Source organism: Spodoptera frugiperda, chromosome 1 (genome assembly GCF_023101765.2).
Source record: "Spodoptera frugiperda isolate SF20-4 chromosome 1, AGI-APGP_CSIRO_Sfru_2.0, whole genome shotgun sequence".
In the NCBI taxonomy this organism is placed as follows: Eukaryota; Metazoa; Arthropoda; class Insecta; order Lepidoptera; family Noctuidae; genus Spodoptera; species Spodoptera frugiperda.
In genome coordinates this window covers 4907657-4925846 of record NC_064212.1, presented here as the reverse complement: position 1 = coordinate 4925846, position 18190 = coordinate 4907657, and the positions used below count along the sequence as shown (strand labels likewise).

The 18190-nt window shown below is 35.7% G+C and overlaps 1 protein-coding gene across 1 annotated transcript in view; it reads left to right on the top strand.

The window, feature by feature from the left end:
• The window catches only part of LOC118273472 (uncharacterized), a 30798-nt gene extending 13262 nt beyond the window's left edge, over nucleotides 1-17536 (top strand). The window contains exons 2-5 of the mRNA XM_035590452.2: nucleotides 3871-3979; nucleotides 15098-15277; nucleotides 15582-15718; nucleotides 16734-17536. Of these exons, the coding sequence (XP_035446345.1) occupies nucleotides 3871-3979; nucleotides 15098-15277; nucleotides 15582-15718; nucleotides 16734-16979 (672 nt within the window). The 3' untranslated portion in view covers nucleotides 16980-17536. The remainder of the gene's footprint in view (nucleotides 1-3870; nucleotides 3980-15097; nucleotides 15278-15581; nucleotides 15719-16733) is intronic.
• Nucleotides 17537-18190: the final 654 nt, after the last annotated feature.

The following is an 18190-nucleotide window of genomic DNA, read 5'->3' as shown; positions in this document are numbered from 1 at the left end:
CCTGTGTGTCGTTCGGTAGTATAGAGTACATGCTTACAACGATACCATGACATCATTGAGTAAACTTTAGGCTAGGCACGTATTTAGTCGGCACGGTAACCGACAGCGAACAAGGATATTTAACAAACATATTGTTTACGAATAATAAAGGTTAGTGAACTACTTATTATGTAATTATACGTACTGTAGGAAAGTACTCTCGCATGTCGTTGCATCGAAAAGGTTCGGTTACTCAACAGAACACGCAATGCGGTCCAGTGCCCCGGTCACTCACTGTCAGACCTGAATTAAAGCCTGAATTTTGGAGACAAGGCTCTTATGTAAGCCCGTGTTGTTATTTTGGCATATACAACCTCTGTTGGCAAAGATTATGTACAAATATTAAGTAGGACCTGTTAAATAGGATCTGTGCCAGACTGACAGAGATATTATTAAAAAAACAAAACAAATATATGTATAAAATTATGCACAAAATATTTTATTTTAACCAGCTGCATGTAATATTATCTTTAAATGAATACAAATCGAATGCATAGAATGCAGAATTTCCATTTTTAAAATATTAAGCGAATATTTTGAATAAAAGTGACGAAATTCTAAGTCTTGTAGGTAATATTTGAGAGCTAGAATATCAAATGACGACATAGCTAATTAATGTTTGGATTAAAAACGTGTAATTAAGACGTTGAGATGTTTAAGGTCAAGTGGCATTAGACTAATCAGCTGATTATTTATATTTCAATAGCGTTTTGTTGGCATTTCAAGTTCATTAGGGTAGACTGGGGGCCAACGTAACACATTTTGTTTGACGGGCTCTGGTGTAAAATCTATTTGTTTTTTATAAAATTAATAAGTGAATTTAGGGACTTTGGTTATTCATTTAAAGTATTTTTTACTCGTAGTAGACTAATGTTATAAAAGAAGCCTAAAAATTGAGTTTTATTCTAAGGAGGGCGATTGTTACAATTGTACCCATCGTGTGGTCAATTGTAACAAAAGATTTTTATGAAATAAAACACAAGTGGGTTAAGTAAGAATACTCGAAGTAATTTTTAATTGCAGTCTTATCAGTTATGAATCAATCTTTAATCACAAAAACAAGATATTTCTTTAATTATTTAAACTGGACACAATTATATTTGAACTAGAAGCACATAGCTATTCTAGCTTTATTCAACAAAAAAAAACGATGTTTTTTTGACAAATTAATTTTAGGAGCCTTACTTTTCGTTTTAAGTTTGGTAATAACTCAGTAACATTTATAAAATACGAAATAAACAACTTTTTTCTGTTTGTATGGTGTTACAATTGTCCACTGTTACAAATATCCCCATCCGCGTAACTCATATTCTTCGGCACAATAAATTATTACGATCTAGAAATAAACTAGAACTCTGCTAAAACAAACATAACAACTCAAGTTGAAAAAAGTATTGACAAAAGAGAATTTAATAAAAACACTTTCGCAAGTGTGACAGATATAATTTGCTTCTTGTGCTGTACACTCCTCGTGTGCCCACATTTTGCACTGAGGGCACTGTATCCAGATCTCATACGGTCTGCTGGCGCTGTAAGGTTCTATACAAACAAGACAAAACCACTCTTTTGTAGTGTAGGTCTTCGTCAGATTCAATAATATTTTTAGTTTTCTCTTTTTGGTGCTCTCCTTTTCGTATTTCTTTGACCTTTCCTTTATCCCGACCTTTTGTACTATCTGCACTAAAATTAATTTTAATTTGTTTTGCTTTTTTCCTTGTTTCTGCTTCTCTACGTATAGCTTCTTTTTCTGGGGTATCTATATATTGCAGTCTTCTTTTTCCAATTTCCGAAATTGGACACGTGGACAATTGTAACACGGGGATAATTGTAACGTTTCAATTGTCCCCGTCGTCAGTGGTACAACTGTCCTTAATACACAATCTATGGAAAAATTAAAATAACTAATACTATACTAAATATTATCAAATAAGCATTAGGCTACGCAAAATACAATAGCTCAGAAGGCGACTTAATGAAAAATCTCGAGAGAATATAGATAATTTAAGTAGATATTACACAATTAATTAGTACGAAATACTTACTTTGGTGCTGCAGAAATAAAATTTCGTCTTTAACACGTCAGTTTCGCAGCTCGCGCGCTGCTGGCTAGTGAGCAGGTCGGGACGTGTCCTGCGCGTATTCAGGCTCACGCACACGTGCGTTAATGGCTTAATAGTCAAAATATCGCCAATGTTACAATTGTCCACTGTTACTACTGCCCCCAGTCTACCCTACAGCGAATCTTTAAATATGGAACACGATTTACCTAATTACGTAGTAACTTTCGTAACAAATTGTTTGTGCCATAGAGCATTAAAAAAGAAGACATTCGAATGGGCCGGCTTGATAGTCGTACCACGGCTTTATACCCTTAAATACCTAACCCCCATAAGACCGACGTGAGCAACGGCAATTGCTTACCATCAGGTGATACGTCTGCTCGTTTACCGGCTTATAGCATAAAAAGTACAATATTAGTAATAAGTATTTAGTTATGAATAGTTTAAGGTTGTACACGAGCAAAATATCATAATCATATTAAAATCGCTAGAAGACAGGCGTGGTTCTATGTTTATATTACGTTATGTCATTTGACTCAGAATACTCGAACGTAACACACCCACTAAAAGCGTTAACAAACAGTCGAAATATGATTAACTCATTAACAGTACGAGTACATATTTATTTGCATTGCAATGTTTTTCCTGGATTCTTAATCTGTGGATGATTGCATTAGTGAATGACCAGTTAATGCTAATCCTGGTATTGGCACTACTAAAAGTAAATGGGGCCCAGTAGGTCTGATGCCTGATCCGGATTTGCGGACTACCTAACGCGTTTACCGGGGATCCAGCTCGAAGGGCATAGGAACGGGGTGGTTTTTAGTCAGTAAGAGTCTGACACTCTCGCCGCGCCCAAGGCGGGAGAAGTCATTGGATGATTTTCCCCCCTTATTAAAACAAAACTACTGAACAATGGGTCTCCTCTACTTAAGAAGAGTTTAACCATAATCTCCACGCTTACTTGCATTTGATATTGCAGCAAATTAAAAAAAAAACAAAAGTGTCTGTATTCAACAGAACTTATTTATGCAATACATTCTTTAGCCATAACCCAATGGACCGGTGTTACTGCGCATGTCACACTTATGCCCCCCGCATTACTGGCTGATTGCGTTACACGTAAGATAAAGAACTTGCCACGTTTTCGTCATAATTAGATTTATAGGCCGACAAACGTAATTAACTGTGAATGTGAATAGACTATTGTTCGACTGTTTGTAGCTTTTTTCTAAGATATATTTACGAAATTTTAGATATGTAGGTACAGTTCGTGTTTCTTTAGATTCTTTTCGTTGTTACCATTTCGAGAACAATGTTAAAATTGTATAATGTTTGTACATAAGTTTAATAGCTTTAAATATAACTAATTACAAACCTATTTTTGATGTTTAACCTTTTAACTCTAAATAAAAAGAGAAGGAAACTTATAGTTATTTTTAATCACTAAAAATAAATATAAAAACCAGTTCGGAAATAGCAAAAACTTCGTTTATGATTAGTTAGTTCGGTAGTCAGCTAATGCTGGCCACTAATAATTTGACAGAACATAAAATTTGAATAAAAACAATTTTAATTTTATTTTATCTGTATGATGTCATTGGCGCGCTTTTTTGTCAATATAAAATATTTCTTACTTGTATTAAATGTATAAATAACAATTAATCTTTCCGTTAATATTTTTACGTCCAAGAAAATAGTTAAACAGCTTTTCAAGGTACTTTTTGTTCTTTGAAAACCATGTGTTAACGTAATATTTGTATTGTTCCAGATGCAGGCGTGGTTGTTGGTGGCGTGCGCGGCTGCGCTTGCGACGCTCGCAGTAGCACAGAAACCTGGACGTTTCCTCTCACTACCCAACCCCCAGAAATGCGCTAGCAGTAAGTACATTGGATTATATACCATATGATTAGGACTCAAAATAGTTCACAAAGATTCTAGACCTACAAAAAAATGTTATTATTAAAATTGTCGTGACATGAAATCTAAGGATACTCACTGGTCAAATATTGGTTTGGTTTATATAGATTACTAGCAAACCAATGAGTTTCCCTGGTTTCCTGCTTTTTTCGTGATTTTTTATCATGAACTTCTGCTGCTATAAACCTCACGGAACCCGAGACTTTTCCAAAGAATTCAAAACCGTGCAAATCGGTGCGTGCATTCTGGAGTTATATAGCGTCAGGAAGAAAAACCCGACTTACTTTTATAATATATGTAGATAAGAAGTAAAAATATTTTGAAATTACTTTTTATTCTGTAGGTATTACTTCGTTATGATGCGAGCCAGATATAATATACCAGATATAGATATTGTCCTTCTTTACCCATAAAGTAAAATAAAATAAACCACTTAGAAACACAAATAACGTATAATGCTCTTAGTCAAGCACTATATCAAAACAACATCAATAAACCAGTATAATTACTCATCGCGAATGAATTAGAATCGATATAAATAGTGGAACAGGTTCATTGATGTCAATGTTGTTCGAATACGAGTAACCGATTATCTTTATGTAACGAATCGATTATATCGGAATCGATAATCGCTACTCGGTTGCGAAAAATTAATGAATCGATATGATTTTTCTGGGTTTATGTGATATGTTGATTATGGATGGTTCATTAATATGTATAGATGGCGGAAATGATGTAGATTAAGGTATGAATTAATTGATCTCTGCACTGGTTGCGTAAATAGCATCAGTTTTTCCGGGTAAAATGAACTCTTTTCTGATTTCTCATTTTTTAGGAATAGGAAGGAGCATATTCTTTTTATTTTTGAGGGGAAATATTTCACTTATCATATAGTAATTAAATACTTATTTAAAGTAAAAAGAAAACAATCTTGACTGCAAGCTTCTCTTGTGCGAAACCTGGTCAATCGGATGTAGCGCAACGTGGAGCGGATTCGAATCCCATACGGAGCAAATCTTTGTGTGAACACAAATTGTTGCTCCCGGTCTGGGTGTCATGTGTATGTGACGTGAACTTGTATGTTTGTAAACGCACCCACGACGCAAGAGCAAATCTTACGGACTAGGATTAAAAAAAATGCTATCTAATCAAATAAACTAACAGTTACTTTTTACCTTCAGTCCATATGCTTGCGGCTTTAAGAAGCTATGAATATTATGCCCATGCCTAAATAATTTCCAGTTTGTCAAGTAGGTAAAACTCGTGTGAACAAAGCGATGGGCCATCGATATCCTTTCTAATTTATGTTAGGTATACTAAGGTCTAATTTATAGGATCCGCTATTTAAATCTATTATAATATCGTATTTTATTTACATAACGTGACGTCTGTTTTTCCCCGAAGTAACTTAAGATTACGCACTAGCATTTTATACGTTACCTTTTATGATAATATTATCGTTAAATGTATAATTACGTACCTACGTTACTTATGATTAAGTGTGGGAGAGCCATACTTCGGCACGAATGAGCCGGTTCGATCAGTGTAATACCACGGCTTCACAGAAATCCCAATTTAGTTGTGTGAGTGAGGTTATCGGAGGCCTAATTACCCCCTTCCCAATCTTTCCTATCCCTAATCCTTAAATTCCTAACCCCCAAAATGGCCGGTAACGCACTAGTAACGCCACTGGTGTCGTAAGTGGCCATGGGCGACGGCGATTGCTTACCTTCAGGTGATCCGTCTGGTCGTTTACCAACTTATTCCATAAAAAAAAATTACATCTTCAATAAGCTACCTAGCCACAAAAAGGACATTGACAAATTCGCCATTTTTGTGCTCTAAGCTTGACAAACGAGACTACGTCTAAACGTAAATATTCGACCAGTTCTACAGACGTATTTATATCGACGATAAATAAATTAAATGACAAAATAAACCAATGATCTTCTTTTATTTGACTGATATCTAAAAAATCAAATAAATATTATGTCGGGCCTGATGTACCAGGAAATAAAATGGAGCCTTGAACTTATTTAGTCTACGCTTCACACGATGTTAATGGAATTTAATCATATTAATTTATGGTAAACCGCGATCTTAAGGTTGTAAATTCCAAGAAGACATTCTTGGCTGTATAAATAACTTAAATAAGTAGTCGGTTTCTAAGAAAAATCTTATCATAATAGGTCTATGAAATGTGAAGCGAAGGAAATAAGGAAAAGTTCTTCCCATAAGTAGATACTTATCATATTAGTTTACAAAAATAGAAAAGCTGAATATTTTCTTTAAAAGAAAAAGATGGGACTTACAACATAAATTGTGAAAAGTGGGTGTACATTGTACAGTGACATTACGTGTCATAATGTATATCTCTGCATACCCCTTCGGGGATAAAAGGCGTGATGTTTATCATAAGAAAAATATAATTCCTAAATATCTACATCAAAATAGTTTAAACTAGTAAAAATACTAGCAAATCCTCGAATCAGACGTCTATTTAAATTAATCCGGTCCATCATTTACGTGAATAAGTTTCATCATTTCCAATTACTTATATAACTTAAATCTTTTTTATGATATCATACGAATACCACACTTCGCAAATCTACTGTGAACTACTTGTCTCTTTCAAAAATATGAATTTAAATAAAGGTTTTCTGGGCCAAAAGAACACGGTCGTCATGAGCAAACATTGCACGATTTACTCATATTTCTAAGCATGAAGATTCATAGCCGTAATTACGTAGGGAAAGTAAAACCTTCCGCGGGTCATTGACCGAGCAAGGTCGCGGACTTGTTGGAGGACGCTCCCCCCCCCTCTTCTCATCTCCCCTCAACGTCCATCCGCAGTCCGTTGTCAAGTACGGTCGCGTAATTGGGAAAAGCACTTTTCCGTTTCCTTCACAAGAGAGTCTTTTTTAAAGTAGTTTAATGTACCTACACGGAAATATTTTAAAATGTCAATAGAGCCATGCTACGTTGTTTAATAATATTATTTAATAATTAAGTAATAACAGATATTTTTATATCGTAATATGCAAAACATTTGCTAAAACGCAGTTACATGCAAACGTTTTTTAATTAATTAATGTCTACATTATAAGTATGCATCTACGTCTGTCTTGTGTTAGTCTATTTGCTAATTTATTGCTTTAATAACAAGCCTTTCAAAACACACCAAGTGTAAGACAATAATTATTTAAAAAAAATCGTGGAATAAAACTAAAAATGAGAATTACATGCAGCCTACACATTCAAATAAACGCAACGAAGCACTCAATTGCTTTCAAGATGAGGTCACTAGAATATTAAAACAAAAAAACTAGTTACCGTAACGTTTCATAACATAACAAGTATAAAAAAAATAGACAAAGACATTCAACCTTTGAATTTCATATGAATTTTTGATTAACATAAAGTTGTGACATATTTAGAGTATTTATTCTAAACTTGAGTTTTACTAGTATTCATCAAATAACATGGTCGTGTAAATAAATGTTAAACATTTTAGCAGTTAGGAATGTGATATTTGTTTACATTAAGTTGTAAGTTATTCAAGGGCGAGGTCTAAGTTACCTACATCCAATTACGTAAGTTAATATTAGCGGGCTGGCTGAATTTCAGATCTCTATGTTTGTGTTTATATATAGTTTAGTCATCTTGATTTGGTTGAGTAGGCTGCGCGACGTCACTGTGCCTGCAAACACTGCCCATAATGAAGAGTCCCTCTGTGACTCGAAACTAGTAGAGATTTTCTCTATTAATTTACGTGAGTAAACTGTGATTTTTAGTTAATCTTGATTCGAGTCAAGCCTTGTTGGTTTACTGGTCTCATTAGCGTCTGGTAAGCAAGAGCTTTTGTTTTGATTTGATTCATATCTAGTATGATCACACTCTACTTGTTCTTCCAGACCTTCCTTCCTTTCCATTTTTTTACCCCAACGTGGGAAATCCCTCCATGGATCCCCGTCGTCTGGGGAGGACGAAAGAATGTCAGACTCTGACTGGCAAAAACCCACCCTTTCCTTCCTATACTGATCCAGGATAAACCCACCCTTTCCTTCCTTTACTAATCTAGAATAAGATATTATAGGTAATAGAATAAAAATTCCCCAGTACATAATATCTTAAACTGTTCCTTGTCGAGTCCGTATTTCATTATAGGGAGTCCGTTTCCCTCAGGCGTAGTTGCTAAGATTTTAGTTAGCATAGTAAGCCCTAGTTTTACTAGCCTTCCAATAGTTTTAATGTCACTAGGAAGTCTATGCTAAGCAGTCACGGCCACGGCCCGAATCAAGGGTCATCTGTATCTGTATCTGTACTGTATAAAAAAGAAATATTTTCGGCATTATTCATATCTTATTATCCAACAATTTATGCAACATATCTTGGATAACTGAGTGTCGTAAGATTTAAGTGTAATGCGGCCCTATAACACCAAAAGTTCACTGTAAAAGGTATATAATTATATATTTTCTTACATATATGTGTAATTTAATTATACAGTATAAATACTTCCGTAATAAGAGAAACCGATTCATCTTAACAACTCGCTTAAGTAAACCTTTCTGCGGCTACTTTTTTCAATAAACACTATGGTTAAGCAGACTAATGCATATTAACCACAGACAATTGGAAAGAGAAAATAGGAAGTAGGAAAATTCCGTTCCTCAACGCTTATTTATTTATATTATTTGGTTTTTAAATTATAGCCGATGGCTTGAGGTTTGATATTGGTTTATTTCATTCATTTTCATTTCATTTCGTTGTTTTTAATAGGTAACGACTTTTCCTCATTCGTCATGGCAGAATAGTTGGTAGACTCAGCATAGATTTGGGCATTTAGTTCTAGCTAAAAACGTCTTAAATATTCTATATACACTAAGTCCGAATTACACGCAGTTGGTTCCATGAATCAAACACTTGTTGAACCCGTTCAACTTTCAAACACTTGAGTACAGATTCTTCAATCACATCAGCTGTAGATTTGCATAATTTATGAGCAGATACCTACCGTCCGCCTTTCATACGTTCTAAGTTTTCTTTTCCGCAAACATTTTTATGTAGATAGGCACTAACCCGAACAATATTGTGATAATCTGTTTTTGTAATATGTGAAAGTACTGAGACTTCTAAATAAACATTGTCTTAAGTATTTTCTCTGTTTCGCAAAAACGTATGCTTTTATTGTTGGTGGTTATTGAGACAAATTGCGTTGTCTCACTTTGCAGAGAATAACAAGAGATTTTAGAGCAAGTATTGTTCCTTTAAAAAAGTAGTCATTAAAATTGTAGACAAGTAAATTAACCTGTGGTCCTTTGTGAGTTTAATACCTAAACTAGTACTCGTAACATGTAACAATCTCTATATCTTCTTCTCTATATATAAAAATCAATTGCTGTTCGTTAGTCTTACTAAAACTCGAGAACGGCTGGACCGATTTGGGAAATTTTGGTCCTGAATTATTTGTGGAAGTCCAGGAAAGGTTTAAAAGGTGAGAATAAAATGTTTGAGGCGGTACTTACAAAGTTTACCAGGCCTGCTAGTCTTAAATATTAATTTAAAGATAGTCATATTTATAACAAAACAAACATCTTCAAAAACACTCAGCAAATATGTGTACAAGAACGCATTACACAATAAATAATTAATTTACAAATGGTTGTCATCAAGAGAATCTTGTATTGTAATTAAGTACTCCACAGCTTTGTAGGCTTGCAGATAATATAGTAATAATTTATAAACATTGTAAGTAGGTAGATATTATTACAGACGGTAAATACATAAGCGTATGTAATATGGTAAACGTGTATTACAACTCGTACATTGTTTATCTTCGACTGCTTGCAATACTGCCTTGACAACACCAGACATCTTTACTACGCCTTCTGTACTTTTAATAGGGCTGCATTAAGCTAGAATTAATTATTGTACACTTTACTAATGCGACGCAATTTGAGCTCACGGTCGTCCTCAGTAGGTCTATTATAAATTTTTGTAAGCTCCGTCTTAGTAAGAATTGTGTAAAGTTCATTAAACAGATGTTAGAAGTGGCTCGTTTACAAGATAAGTTTAATGTTTAAGGCCCTCTTACTTGATGTAAAACGACGATGAGAGTCAATTAGTATAATGTGATTCTTGCTGAAATGATTATACTTTTGAAGACTACCTTAATTCCGAGTTTAAGTGACGGTGTAATGAATACTAAGGCAATGTTACTAAATATTAAAGAGCTCTTTGTGGACTGCGGTCGCCATTGCTGGCTATTCACACAGACAGAAATGAGCGATGTGACGCATTATACGCATGAATGGAATTGTATCGAGCGTACGCAGGATAGGGGTGGGTGATCACGAGCTATTGTAGTACCTATGTCAAAGGTAACTAGGGTTATATTTCGATAACGAATAGCTGCAGCCATTTTGCTCCCTATTCGACCCTGAGGTGGATTGGTGCAGTAATTCTTCTGCAGTGCTGCAGCCGGCAGATGTATTGTGTCTCATTAGAGGTACAAGGCCATGTCGTACGTCTTATTATGTAAAACCTCGCATAACACTGTATATCCTTGAAAACGTAATTATTATAAGCTTTGTGTATGTCGCTAGGGTCATCAATTATTCTATGTTAGACATGTAACAAGCTTCATTTATTCACATAGATACTACTTCAACTACTTCATACTTCAACTGACAATACTGCGACCTTTTTTATTATTCTTAAAAAAACCTTCTGTCTTATAGATACTTAATCGTTCTTACTAAGATAGAAGCACTTCTTGAAACTATAATTCAATCTGAGATTTTAAGATGTGAATTGATATTTTACTACGAAATCGTCTTATGATTGTCACACATAATTTATACTTGTCTACACGAAGATATATTTTATATAGTATCTTCATTTATTTGAGAAAAAAATAATAACAGAACAATAAATAATCACTGATAACATCAAATCGAGCTTTCTCGTAAGAATCTTAATATAAATATTCGAATTTTTTGTAGCGATTCCGGTTCACGACAAGTTTTGCTAAAATAAAACTATTATTTTTCTTACCTAACGTTTTATTATACTTCTTTGTAGATTGTTATCTATCTTTGTAGGTTTCATCTCAAATTAATTTCTAAGTTCACCATTTCAAAGTCAAAGTCATCGGCGAATTTTGAAACAGCAACAACGCATTCGAAATTTAAACCTACGAATACATTCTAAGTTCAAGGGTTCAAAATGTGACAGTTCATGGGCATAACCACAGATAATATCAGGTATCACGTCTCGAATAAACAGATTATTTATTTATTGGAACATGCATCGGTAAAACTTTCAAATTATGTTATATCCCTGGCACATTAAGATAAATTATGGCTTTAAATTTACTTGATGCGCTGCATGGCGAAATTCAGCTGTGCATTTGCGAATGGTACTCGTATCGTATGTAGATGAAGTAACCTAAACCTCTAGATTTATAAACCTTAATGGCATTAAGTGATACTTGAATAAATAGATACTTATTAAACATGCATTTCTTGCATCGTAGTGAGTATAGAGACATGTATAAAACGATACCACTGCAGTTTTCCAGGAAAGGGTGGTGCCGTAATTATGGAGCAGACAGTGGAGCTATTATACCCTTCTTCGTAAAACTCCTACACCGCCATTAAGTCGGTTGTAGTTCATAATTATTTACTTAGAAATATTCTCATACATTTTCCTTTTTTTTTAAATAACGGTGCTCCCACACTAGAATTTTCTCCTGTGTTGTAGGTGCGTTTACAAACATCACATACACTTCACACCTAGATCCGGAACAACAATTTGAGAATCACATAAATAGTTACTCCGTGCAGGAATAGAACCGATATCCGTTACATGACAGCGAGTTGCTCAACCACTGCATCAACAGTGCAGTTATTATAGACACCTGAAGCCTCAAAAGTGCTTTAGAGTGTATGACAAGGGCACGGACCAAGAGTCCGTGGAGAACAAATAGAAATAGAATTTTAAAAAGTTGTTTAGAGAGAAATACATGTATTTTAGCCAAACAAACTTGTCGACAAAGACCTTTACCCAGATGAAATCATTCAGTATTTGTCAATCAAATGCTTCATAACTTAATGTTAGACTGTTTGAATAAGAATAATGTTCGCATAATTTTACAGCGAGTATAAATTATCACATATTTACTAGCTAAGCTTGTTATTACTGACTTTTAAGTGCACGAAGCTGTTTCTCATTGCGAATGCTTCCTGTCCTCTTGAATGTGTTTCTAGATAACATTGTTTCAAGTACTGTGTGATATAAATGATACTAGATCTTATATACTTTATTACTTATTATATAAAGCTGAAGAGTTTGTTTGTTTGGACGCGGTAATCTCCGGAACTACTGGTCCGAATTGGAAAAATATTTTTGTGTTTTTTTTTTGGAAAACCATCCAATTAGTTCTCCCGCTTTTGGCGAGATGGAGGTTAGACTTTACTGACTAAAAACCACCCCGTTCCTACTCCTATTTTTCACCTAAACCCGTTAGGTAGTTCGCAGCTCCGGATCAAATATTTTTGTGTTGGATAGTCCATTTATCAAGGAGGGCTATGTTATAAAACCTAAATATTTACTACAAAACTTAGGTATATTCACAGAATATGTGTAAACTTACCATTCACTATATTAAAATATATTCGATTGACTTATTTCGTCATCAATTTTACAGTAAATGTGATTCAATAAATCATAATTCATAATGGTTTAGTGATTGTTGCGATTCTCGGGTCGAGCAGTGTTATTGAGTTTTCGATTGCAAAATACTCAGTAGCACGAAGTTAGGCTTTATACTAACTTATAACTTAAGATCTTTGCATGTATGAGGGATACTAATAATGGACGATAAGTTTCACAATTATGTGTATTTACAAACATAGGTGTTTTTAAGCACTTATCATTCCTAGATTGCTCAAATAATAGCCATTAGAAATAAAAACAGACAAGTACCAATCTAATCCTAGGAGTGACATATTTTTAACCTAAATCCACAAACATACTCCTTAATCTTATTTGGACAACAATGCAATGCGAATAGAAAGACAAATATTGCCAAAACAATAAGCGAATAATAAGCAAGCGGATGAGTTAAAAAAATCTTTAAATTACCAATCATTATTCTCCCGCGTTACTAAGCATCGTGGTAGCTTATTATCATCCTTACTTTCATTGATTGTTTAAGAACAGTGCCACAGCTTAATTTATTGACACCAAATTTAATGTTTCAATCAGCAGAATTGTTAACTTTTGGATGAGGATAATGACGCCGTTAACTTTTTGTAAAATTTTGTGCTTATTAATGATGAATTCCATCAATTACTAATCCTCGATCAAATAATCTTAGCTCTTTGAACTTAATGAAAGGTTTATGGTCTCGAGTACGTTATAAAGCAAGTTAGATACTCGTGCGTTTGATGTCAGCCTCTCCGTGCCGGATTTAAGAAGACAATCGCACATTCGTCAGTCTGTCTGTCACTTAGCAAGGTAACACAATCATTGTGTACGATGTCTTGTCGTGCGAACCTTAACACATTCACATTGTAATCAGAAACACTAATAACGCTGCAATTCACTATAATTACCATCCAAATAGGACTTTAAACAAAAATAAAGAACCTTCACGATTAAGCTGAGACGCGGTAATTATCTTAATTCGGATTTACAAGTAGGTAGATAATTTAGTACCTAGGTAGACATATAGAGGTCGTGGAGTTTTCAGCGTCGTCACAGAAGTAACGTAAAAGTTCAAGAGGAAAACATAAACACAAAATTTGTAAGCATATTGTTGTTGGTATATGTAACCTTACATACCTATGTAGCGTAAAAATTAGACATGAACCGCTAAATAATTGCAAATTTTCATATCAGGCATCTAATAATGCAGATAATTAGGATCGTCGCGTTGACAATGGGCGTGAACTAGCCGGTTGGTTAAATATAAAAATCGCATCCGGTAGCGATCCTTGGCCCAGTTGGCGCGCCGCGTGACCGACGCATCTGTGCGCCGCGCGGCGCCGCCCGCAGCCGCAAACCGCCGCACCACCGCGGCCATTGCAACACCGTCTGCCAAAATCATTCCGCACATACCTTATATACTTAGAACAAACACACTTCATGCAACAGTTCAGCTCAGTATTTGATCAAATGATGAAAGAATTGACACGGTACGGTCCAGTTACTAGTACGACAAATAGGCGTTAAGTATGTAGGTCGTGGATGCTTTTAGCTCCACTACATAGCTATGTGCAAACGGTTTGTATACAAACGCTCAGTGCTCAGTAGGTACTAGCTGCATCCTTTGTGCATTTAAGTAATTGAACTTGTGAACTATCAATTGTGAGGGACCATCTGTTTTGCAGTCTGATATTTGTCAAGGCTTAATAAATTCTAGCTTTAAAAGATTCTGACATCATTAACTCTTTTCTATGGACGTTGCAAAATATTTATTAGCAGGTGCATATTTCACGAGAGCAACAATCAGTCATAAATAATAGCTATTAAGATATATTTTGGAATGGAATGCATCTAATGTTATATGACATTTGAAAGCTAAAATAAATAAACTGAAGGACGATCTACCTGCAATATAAATCGACCCACATTCGTGATTTAAATCAAAGTGTTCCTAATTTAGGAATCATAACATTTTCTTATTTTTTGTTGGCTTTATCCATATGCAGGTTGAGATATGTTGCTTGCGTTTTTATGTAAGGAGGAAAGGTCACGATGCGTGGCCTGTATCGTTATGTAACGTCCGAGACGTTGCGACACTAACGCGGCTCGTGATAATTTAACACAATTGCTCGCAGGCACCTCAATGTCACGACCATGATACAACACTGATGTTTAGGTACTTGACCTGACTCACTGAGGGTCTTCGGTCTTCGTTTGTCCTATCGACGACTCGCTAACTAGACGAAATATGGTGTAAATTATTATTGATATGTCTCATGTAACTGTTACTACAACCTTGAGTCCGATGCTTTTGTTTATGCTGCCTGTTTAGTTATTCACAATGCTCTTTCTTTTGTTTCTAGGACCAAAAGAGTTCTTCTACCGAGGTCACAACTACTTCTACAGCGGTCACGTGCCCGCCCTGGCCAACAGGAAGGTAGACTGGTTAGATGGCCGTAACATCTGCCGCGAATACTGCATGGACCTCGTCTCCATGGAGACGCAAGAAGAAAACAATCTGATCTTCAAGCTCATTCAGCAAAGTGAGTATCTACAAGTATTGTGAAATTATTGACCATCCTCTAACTAAAGTACTTGTATCGTGAAGGCGACACGTAATTGGAAACCTTCACATTTCACTAACAACAACTTTAGATGATTTTTGTAAATGTGTAGGTAATGGCAAATCTTGGCACATTGATGTGTGACCCTGTGGCTTTTTATTACGTTAAACTTGTGATTTTAAATACTGATAGGCTCGTGTCAAAACAAATAGAAAAATGCCTTGAATCTGCATGGACAAGACTGTTGATAATACTGACTGACATATTGTATATTTTTTCGCAGATGATGTGCCCTACATCTGGACATCTGGTCGTCTCTGTGACTTCAAGGGATGTGAGAACCGCAAAGACCTCGAGCCCAAGAACGTCTTCGGATGGTTCTGGTCCGCGAACCGTGAAAAGCTGTCTCCTACCACCCAGGTCAGTAATACCCTATTTCGAGCTGCGAAAATCATTCTCCCATCTTAGAAAGAGTGTCAGACTCTAACTGACTAAAAACCACCCCGTTCCTACTTTTGCTTCGAGACTTGGTAATCTGTTAGGTTGCCCGAAGTTCCGGAACGGGCAAAAATACCCATATCTTTAAAAATGTTAGAAAAACAAAATTCCAAGTACACTTTTCAAGTTTTCCGCAAAAAGAAAGTTCAGTTTTATCTCATGTTCCGTCTATACACATAACTGAGCGAACCAAATTCCTCCCATACATTGTCGTTTGTAAGCGTTACTCGTAAATTTTCTTTGTTACGATCGGAACTAATGCGTTTCATATGGTTGTCAACGTAAAGAGGAAATTTGCTATTACGGTATTATCATCACGTACTTATTTACTGAATCATAAACTTTCGAAGACACACCTGCGTGCAGTCCGTGTCTGTTGTGTGAAAGCTGAGGTATTACGCGTTTTCAAACACTGAAGTACTTTAATCTTGTATTACGTTATATTACTCAAGTGCAATGTTCCACTACCGACACTCATTTGAGGTATTTATTATTGGTAACCTCAATTTTGTTTGCAATACGATTGGTGTTTAACAAACTTGTCCAATTAACTGGTAATTGATTATCTGAGATGCGTAATTTGAATGAGTGTACTTATAGTAGGTAGGTAGACATTAATGTCGATGGCCGCGCCCTAATTATGTAAGAAAGCCATTGTTGGTGACTAGTAGTTGCGAGGTGATTACTGACTATTGTTAGGATGTTTTTATCCTTGTTTTATGTTTGTAAGGCTATTGTCCAAATACTCAAACGCTACTCAATTTTAAGACGCTCTCAAGACTAGTTCTGTCACTACAAATTCTTTATTAAATGACAGAGATAGCACGATATTTAAGTACAACTTAAAATTGAGTATTCGGGCGTATGTAACCTATTGAATAATTCAGTATAATGGCTCAAGTTTTTCAAGAATTAACCAAATTAAACCCTTTTACAGATCCCCAACGGCTGGGGCTACAACCCTTGGTCTCAGACCGGCCACAAGAAGCAGCGTCAGCCTGACAACGCAGAGTTCGACATCAACGGTACTTCGGAGTCTTGTCTCAGCATCCTCAACAATGTGTACAATGACGGTATTGCGTGGCACGATGTCGCTTGCTACCATGAGAAGCCCATCGTCTGCGAGGACTCTGACGAGCTCCTCAACTACGTAGCTAGCACCAACCCCGGTCTCCGTCTGTGATCCCCCTAACTTTACATACCAAACATTGCAGTACCGCAGTACTAACTATCGGTATTGTATCAATAGTTTCTGTATTGTCGATGTCATCGACAGTATTAGACACTATTGGTATTCAATTAATATTGTCACTAGATTTTTCTACTGATTCTTTGGTATAAAATGTCAATATCAACGGTAAATTCTCTACCGATAGTAAAGCACTGCATTACAGTGATCATATCAAAATTCTCCATCTGACGTCACAATGATGTCCAGATGCCATTGGCTAACGTATCGTTAGTGTTCTTTCAAACGAATTTAAGTTCTACACACTTAGATATAGCGTTCGGTTTTAACAAGCTACACTCCATAGAGGTTGCACATCGTACTACATCGTATTTATTAAGCACCAGCACATATAAGGACTTGCCATAACTCCTACATCGGGATCTCTCTACCACTGCCCGTATTCCGTCGTACAAACTCTGTACAGTATCATAGTTTAAGACTTAAGTAAGTTTATTTTACCTAAGGGAATTTCTATTTGTACATAATAAATAAAAATTAAGAAAAAAATATCGTGTTGCCTTCATTATTTATCCTTTTTTATATCCTTTATTATATATCCTTCCTTCGAACTATTTACTCATTACTATACACAATATTCAGGCTCGCAGAAAAGCTGAGACAGTTTTCAGAGAAATGTAAGAACTGGTCAACAATATGACTCATCCCCCTTTTAAGTGTATTAGCTAACAAACTATAACCTACCTGTATACCTACTATAACTGCAAACACTATCAATCAATAGCTGTGATTACGTAGTTTATCCTAACCAAAGAAGTTAGTCAGCAAGCTGCTATCACAGTCGTCACGTCCTCTTTTAGACCTGGCAAGCAAGTAAGTAAGAGATCGCAGTTTAAAAGCTTCAGGTTTATGAGTGAATGCTGCTTGGTGGTCACTCTCAGACATGTGTAGTCCCTGAGTCGGCTCCGTCGGCTCTTACTACATCCACGAGAAGAGCAAGGATGGTGGCAAAGTATACTGTCCCGTACCGTAAAACGGGGTGACTAGAATTCATAGGGTGAATAGATAAAGGAATGGGGTGAATAGATGTAAGAACAATTTCCCAACATTTATTTACCCCTCTTCTGTATCTATTCAGCCCTTGAATTCTATTCACCCCGTTTTACCGTACTGCAGCTTGGTACATCTTTGGTACGGTATCTACT